This window comes from Hypomesus nipponensis, chromosome 7 (genome assembly GCF_054491055.1).
Source record: "Hypomesus nipponensis isolate SF chromosome 7, ASM5449105v1, whole genome shotgun sequence".
In the NCBI taxonomy this organism is placed as follows: Eukaryota; Metazoa; Chordata; class Actinopteri; order Osmeriformes; family Osmeridae; genus Hypomesus; species Hypomesus nipponensis.
The window spans coordinates 849,460-857,500 of record NC_140367.1 but is presented as its reverse complement, the minus strand read 5'-3'; the positions used below and the strand labels follow the sequence as shown (position 1 = coordinate 857,500).

The following is an 8,041-nucleotide window of genomic DNA, read 5'->3' as shown; positions in this document are numbered from 1 at the left end:
GCAGAGAGAGAGGCAGAGATAGAGAGGCAGAGATAGAGAGGCAGAGAGAGAGGCAGAGATAGAGAGGCAGAGATAGAGAGGCAGAGATAGAGAGGCAGAGATAGAGAGGCAGAGATAGAGGGGCAGAGATAGAGAGGCAGAGATAGAGAGGCAGAGAGAGAGGCAGAGATAGAGAGGCAGAGAGAGGAGGCAGAGATACAGAGGCAGAGATAGAGAGGCAGAGATAGAGAGGCAGAGATAGAGAGGCAGAGATAGAGAGGCAGAGATAGAGGGGCAGAGATAGAGAGGCAGAGATAGAGGGGCAGAGATAGAGAGGCAGAGATAGAGAGGCAGAGATAGAGAGGCAGAGAGAGAGGCAGAGATAGAGAGGCAGATATAGAGAGGCAGAGATAGAGAGGCAGAGATAGAGAGGCAGAGATAGAGAGAGGCAGAGAGAGAGGCAGAGATAGAGGGGCAGAGATAGAGGGGGAGAGATAGAGAGGCAGATATAGAGAGGCAGAGATAGAGAGGCAGAGATAGAGGGGCAGAGATAGAGAGGCAGAGATAGAGGGCCTCATGTACATACATTCCCACACGTAGCGTTATCAGCTCCATGGCCAACCTGCAGATTCCGCACGCTGTGATACTTCAGTTTGACCTGCAGTTCATCGGGTAATCAGCGCCTTTCTCCGCCCACTATACCGTAAATTGCGAGCATTTAAACACGCAATTGAATGGGCCTCCATCTCTCTTTCTATCATGGATCAGCAAAACAAGGATTTAGTGATAACGAAATTGATGTGCTAAATTCCAGTAACTGTAATTATTGCCAGGGCTGCTAAATCAGTAACGCGTAATGATTTCGCGTTCACTTAACTGAAAAAGTGTGATTCTTGTGGCAAAAATCCTTTCAGTCTCCTTCGGCCTGTCTTACTCTTGCTCGGATTACTGCTGCCATTTCAGCCAGGAGGCATATGCGAGGGGAAGCCCGCGATGCATCAAGGAATACACCTGGTTTTAAGAGGTGCAAAATTTTCACCGCAAAATAGAGGCACACTTTCACGAGCGGTTTTTTGTACATACTGCGGAATACCTCCAATCAGGCTCTTTCTCTGCTTTCTCCCAGGAAACAGGAAGCTATTGAAAGATTTGTTGCTGTTTTGGTGCCAGTGTGATCTAGCTTGTCAGAAACTCTTGTTACTGTACACATCTCCTCTCCCCTCCTCCTCCTCCTCCTCCTCCCTCCTGCTGCAGGCTCTATGACCAGACGGACCCCCCCCCCCCCCCCCCAAAGCATCATCATCATCTGCAGAAGCTGCTGCTGCTGGTCCTTCTCCACACAGCTAGGTACCTCTCCACTCCATCCTCACCTCATGACAATACCCATGCCAGGGAAATATCTGAAACACACAACCCATCCAGATAACATGTTTGTGTGTGTGTGTGTGTATCGTGTTCTGGGGGAGGTCATTTCAAATCCCTGCAGACTCACTCTGACTGCATCTGTCCCTGGCTCAATACCCCTGCCCTCACACTGCTCCTCTGGTCCATGTCTATCAAGTTACAAATCGTCCACATCGATATGAGCTCAATTTGTTCTTTTTTTTATGGCTCTGTTATATTGGCATGCTTCTCATATGTAGTCTTTGAAAGTATTGTGCCAATTACACAGCCTGTCTCTTTATACAGAAGATGCAGACAGGCGCCACTGTGTGTGTGTGAGTGTGCGTGTGTGCGTACTGTTAGTGCTTAAGATCTGCGCTCCATCCCTCGGTTGTCATGGAAACCAATCACGTCCAGCGTGGAACAAGGGACCCCTGATTAACCCACTTCCTGTTTCCTGCTCCCCTGACTAACCCACTTCCTTTTTCCTGCTCCTGTTCCTGTTAACAGGTCTCCTGTAACAGCCAGCAGTGGAGAAGCATTACCTGTTTCCTGTGAGGAAGATGATCCACTTCCTGTTCCAGTGGAACTTCCTGCCTGCCACCTGCTGTAGGAGACAAGTTGCTGTTAAGCTGCTGTCTGTCACTGGAGCAACATGGCTCTATGACTTCCCTCTAACCCCAGCTCCCCCTCCCTCCCTCCCTCCCTCCCTCCCTCCCTCCCTCCCTCCCTCCCTCCCTCCCCTCCCTCCCCTCCCTCCCTCCCTCCCTCCCTCCCTCCCTCCCTCCCTCCCTCCCTCCCTCCCTCCCTCCCTCCTCCCCTCTCTCCCCTCCCCTCCTCTATCCCCCCAGCCCCCCCACCCTCTCTCTCTCATCTCTCCCTCCTCTCCTCTCTTCTTCCTCTTCTTCTCTCTCCCTCTCTCTCCCTCCCTCTTCTCTCCCCCTCCCTCCCTCCCTCCTCTATCCCCCCAGCCCCCCCAACCCTCTCTCTCTCATCTCTCCCTCTCTCTCCCTCCTCTCTCCTCTCTTCTTCCTCTTCTCTCTCCCCTCCCTCCCTCCCTCTTCTCTCTCTCCCTCTCTCCCTCCCTCTTCTCTCCCCCTCTCTCCCTCCCTCTTCTCTCCCCCTCTCTCCCTCCCTCCCTCCTCTATCCCCCCAGCCCCCCCACCCTCTCTCTCTCATCTTCAGACGAGGGCATCGCCCCCTGTAGCCATGGAGGTCTAGTTCTCACTCACCAGATGACTCGTCGCTTTAGGCAACATCCCCCCCACATACACACCCGGCAACCGTCGTCCCTGTGACTGTTCTCTTGTGTTGAATAAACGCACACGGACCTTACAAAACCAGAACACAAGAACCAACACTATATCCACCCCAGGACGGCACACACACACTGGACACACCCCTGGAGAACACACACTGGACACACCCTGGAGAACACACACACTCACCCTGGAGAACACACACACACTCACTGGAGAACACACACACTCACCCTGCAGAACACACACTCACTCACTGGAGAACACACACACACCCTGGAGAACACTCACACTCACTGGAGAACACTCACACTCACTGGAGAACACACACACACCCTGGAGAACACTCACACTCACTGGAGAACACTCACACTCACTGGAGAACACACACACACCCTGGAGAACACACACACACTCACTGGAGAACACACACTCACCCTGGAGAACACACACTCACCCTGGAGAACACCACACTCACTCACTGGAGAACACTCACACTCACTGGAGAAACAGGCTCGGACTAAACTCACCACTGTATTTTGAAAACTGGAGTTACGAGTGCTGGATGGAAATGACTGTATAAAAGTATGTAGTAACCATAAAAGTATGGTTTGTTTGTTCCTAGTGAGTGGAAGGGGTTATCAATACGCCGTCTGTAGACAGACAGAAGGCAACATACTATCAAGATGAGTTCATGAAAAGAAGAACCTAAGTATGCTTTAATTTCTGATAAAAAATGAGGGAAGATGTCATTAAATGTATTTTGACTGAAAATGATATATTGACCAGTTTTGTATAATGATGGGACTTTTCTAAAAGAGCGGCTGTGTTTATGGGGCGGGCTAGGACCCCGGCGCCCATGTTCCATGGCAGCTGATTGGTCCAGCTCTGAATACTGTCAACCAATAGCTGCTCTCTTGGCCATGCCCCCCTTTATGACTGCATCTTTCACAACCATGGAAACAACAATGGATTACCGCTATCAGCCAATCATATCGCACACAGGGCCAAACACTTGTTGAACTTTCTCTGTGGCCGGACGGGATTGGAGAACAGCTGGTCTCCAAGAAACTGATCTCTAATGAAGTTACGTGCTCGTGTTTGATGGAAAAATGTTGATCTTTTCAAGCGAGGAGGAAAGAGGATGAGGGGGATGAAGGGGGGAGGGGGGGTGGAAGTGGAAATATTTACCTGAGACACTTTTATATTATGAAGTATTTTAAGAATAAATTAAACGTGAAAGAATTGTGGGTTAAACAATGCAGGAGCTTGATGTGCACACCTGCATGACTCACTCACACACACACTCCATCACACTCACACACACACCCACCCACACACACACACAGATGTCTGGCTCCTAGCCAACAGTACATGGACAAAGTTGGTTTTGGGGCTCCAGAAGGCCACATTAATCAATATCTAAATATACATGAACAAAGGCTCTGAACAAAACAGTAAGTTAGATGATTTTGGTGTGAACATGTGTGTGTGAATATGTGTGTGTGTGTGTGTGTGTGTGTGTGTGTGTGTGTGTGTGTGTGAATATGTGTGTGTCCTGTGAGTGTGACAGCCCAGTGTCTCAGTTCCTCTGAGAGGATGAACCCCCCTGGAACCAGTCGACAAGGAAGAGCTGACTGAGCCTTGGTTACACAACTCATGAATATGCAACATGGGATTGCCGCTAATGACGGTGTTCATGGGGTTCAATTAGCTGACCTGTGATTGGATGCGAGCCATGAACATACTGCATGTATGAATGTTTGGTTTCTGTATTCATACAGACAAAAAAGTGTCAATGATTCAACATAAAACCTTCCCCTTTAGGAATGTACAGTATGTTAACATAGAAAACGTGAAACAATTTTTGTCATGTTCTTTGGCAGAAAAAGGATTATACCTTAAAGCATTGCCATCGTGTGTGTGTGTGTGGGAGTGTGTGTGTGGGTGTGTGTGTGTGGGGGGGGGGGTGAGGGGAGGGGGAGTGAGAGGGAGGTAGGGGTGTGGGGCCCTGAATGTGGGGGGTGAGTGTGCTCAGCGGGGGGGTGATGGGGGAGTAGGGAGGGTAAGGGGGGAGTCGTGGGTGAGGGCGGGTTGTCGAGGTGGGAGGGCTCTCCCTTCACATCGGGGACCCAAACCATGTTTGAGATGTTTTAATCAAATCCTGCCGGTTCATTAGTCTAACACTGAGTCTGGAAGAGAGATGGGTGTGTGTCATGTGTGGTGTGTGTGTGTCGTGTGTGGTGTGTGTGTGTGTGTAATAGCCAAAGATTCCAGAGTTTAAATCAGCTTTATGGTGTTATTATTTATTCCTGTCTGGGTATTGATCAGTGGATTAAGACAAAGATGATCTCTCTCGCCGGCCAATAAACAGGCTACTTTAAACGCACCAGAACTCACACATATGTTGCTATGAGACACGGTTGTTGCTATGAGACACGGTTGTTGCTTGTTGGTGACAGTGTGTGTGAACTGGCCACTGCTGAGGTGAGCGTTCTGATCTGTGTGTCAAAATGAGAAACTTGTAATAATTGTCATGACTATTACTATGAACAATACATCCGAGCAAGTACAGTAAAATTACACTGAAATGAGTAGGTTTACGGTATGGCTAATAAAAAGCTTCTAATTTCGGTTATTATTGGTCAGCTATTGGTCACCTGGAAGAAAGTGTCCCTCATTTGAGGTTGAGGAAGTTTGCAATCCTACAATCTGCTAACACCGTCTGCTAACACCGTTCGCTAACACCGTCCGCTAACACCGTCCGCTAACACCGTCCGCTAACACCGTCCGCTAACACCGTCCGCAAACACCGTCCGCTAACACTGTGTCAAAACAGCAGCTGTTTCCGCCCCTCTCTGAGCCCCGGCGCATCAGCCTCTCTCCAGCCGTCTCTCTCCCCAGATCATTACTTCACAAGTGCGTCTTCACGTCGCCCATAAATCCTGTCGCGTTGTGTCGGATGATTCCGGAGTGGAGAGGAGGGAGAGGAGTGTGAGGAGGGGGAGGAAGGGGAGGATGAGCTTCCATATGAGCTTCATCGTGATTGGTGGAGGGGTCTGTTAATCCCTCTCCTCCTCTCCTCCTCTCCTCCTCTCCTCCTCTCCTCCTCTCCTCCTCTCCTCCTCTCCCCTCCTCCCCTCCTGTTCTCTCCCCTGCCCTGCCCAGCACTTCTCTTTCCTCTCCTCCCCTTCTCTCCTTCTCTCCTCCCTTCCTGCCCTGCCCTGCCCTCCTCCTCTCCCCTGCCCTTCTGTCTCCTCTCCTGGCTGTGGCTGCAGGCTGGCAGGTCACACTGTCAGAGAGGAGAGCGCGTGTGGACCTCCTGACCCCAGCCCCCCTGGAGGCTCCTCATCAACAAGACCAGATCAGAAAACTGGGGATCTGAACTTCCAGCTTTCCCCCTCAGCAGAGGTCAGAGGTCATCTCAGCCGCCATGGAAACGATCGCCGCGCAAATGAGCTCCGTCTCGCTCCCCCCGTTCACCCTGCGGGCTGTGTTCTGCTGGTGTGTGTTCTGCTGGTGTGTGTTCTGCTGGTGGCGTCGCGGAGCAGATTGGATTCTGGGAGGACGATGAGTGTTGTGTTTGTCTGCTCGTTTGCCGAAGGTAATGGACTGTGGTTGCCATAACGACCCCTCTTAGCCTATAGGCTGTTCTCTGATAGCTAATTGGTCAAAATGTTTGTAAAACGCCTTCTTGAAGTTTAATTATGGCTATGGTTGTGTGTGTGTGTGTGTGTGTGTGTGTGTGTGTGTGTGTGTGTGTGTGTGTGTGTGTGTGTTTGTGTGCATGTATGCGAGAGTCTGTGTGTGCATGTTGCACTTTGGAGTTGACTGTAATACTGCAGTATGTTCTGTACATGAGACATCATTGTTGCACTGTGTCTGGTAAACCCAGGCTGTTCCTTGACTCTGACCACTGAAACACTGTTAGAACGCTGCACTTCTGTCAGAACTCTGCACTTCTTCTGCACCTTGACCTGCTACTGAACCTTCCAAGGTTCTATTGTCACTTACGAGATTTAGAAGTGCCTGCCAATGGACTTGTCTTTGGAAGCAAGCTTCTACTAAATGAATTACATGAACTATAAATATAACATGTGCGTATGTATGTGCCTGTCTGTGTGTGTGTGCCTGTATGTTGGTGAGTGCCACAATCACAGAAGTACACACACACACACACAGGCACACAAACACATACACACACTTGTAGTCGTTCACGGTTCATTATCTGTGCATCCCAGACTGTCACTGACCTCTGAGTGTTTCAATAAGGATGATGCTGCATGGAAGACTTGACCTGTTCACTGTCTGACCTCTCACCTCTCTGTCCCCCTGAGAGAGAGAGGGAGAGAGAGAGAGAGAGAGAGAGAGAGAGAGAGAGAGAGAGGAAAGAGAGAGAGAGAGAGAGAGAGAGAGAGAGAGGAAATGGGAGAGAGAGAGGAAAAGAGAGAGAAAGAGAGAAACAGAAAGGTCTTGAAAAGGTAGAAAGAGCCTGTCGAATGATCAGAATCAGTGTGTGTGTTTATGTGTGTGTGTGTGTTGGATCTTTGCAGCTCAGCAGAGGAGAAGGGGTGAAGGCAGCAGCACTGTGGAAAGAAACAGCCTGAGGGCTACAGCAGTGTGTGTGTGTGTGTGTGTGTCTGTGTGTGTGTGTGTGTGTGTCTGTGTGTCTGTGTGTGTGTGTGTGTGTGTGTGTGTGTGTGTGTTTGTGTCTGTGTGTGTGTGTGTGTGTGTGTGTGTGTGTGTGTCTGTGTGTGTGTGTGTGTGTGTGTGTGTGTGTGTGTGTTTCCTCAGTGTTAGAGTGAGCAGAGAGTGCTCCTCCAGGGTACTGAACACGCCCATGCATAATACATGATCCTGCATTGAGCCATAATCTGCTCACCATGAACTCATTTAATGTTTCTCTGTGCTTCACTGCAGTTTATCTAGGATCAGGATGAGTGGATGATGAGGAGGGAAGGAGAGAGAGAGAGAGAAAGAAAGAAAGAGAAAGTGAGAGCAAGAAATAAGAAAAGGGCAGGGAAGAAGATAAGGGATCGTTCTATCTGTCTATCAATCTATCAATCTATCAATCTATCAATCTATCAATCTATCAATCTATCAATCTATCTATTTCTCCCTCACCTAACCCTGGTCTCTCATCCCTCCCTCTCCTTCCTTCTCGCTCTCTCTCTCTCTTCCTCTCTCTCTCTCCTTCCTCTCTCTCTCTGCCATCTCTCTCTCCTTCCTCTCTCTCTCTTCCTCTCTCTCTCTTCCTCTCTCTCTCTTCCTCTCTCTCTCTGCCCTCTCTCTCTCTCTCTCCTTCCTCTCTCTCTCCTTCCTCTCTCTCTCCTTCCTCTCTCTCTCCAGACCATCTGCTAATCTGAACCCAGACTAGTGTCATCCAGCTCATTAGAATTTGCAGAAACTTCTAGAAGATC

At 49.7% G+C, this 8,041-nt stretch overlaps 1 protein-coding gene across 1 annotated transcript in view; it reads left to right on the top strand.

Annotated features, from left to right (window-relative positions):
• The window catches only part of LOC146276264 (uncharacterized), a 55,887-nt gene extending 49,881 nt beyond the window's left edge, over positions 1-6,006 (top strand). The window contains exons 5-6 of the mRNA XM_084702002.1: positions 1,887-1,971; positions 5,900-6,006. Coding sequence (XP_084558128.1) covers positions 1,887-1,971; positions 5,900-6,006 — 192 coding nt within the window. The remainder of the gene's footprint in view (positions 1-1,886; positions 1,972-5,899) is intronic.
• Positions 6,007-8,041: the final 2,035 nt, after the last annotated feature.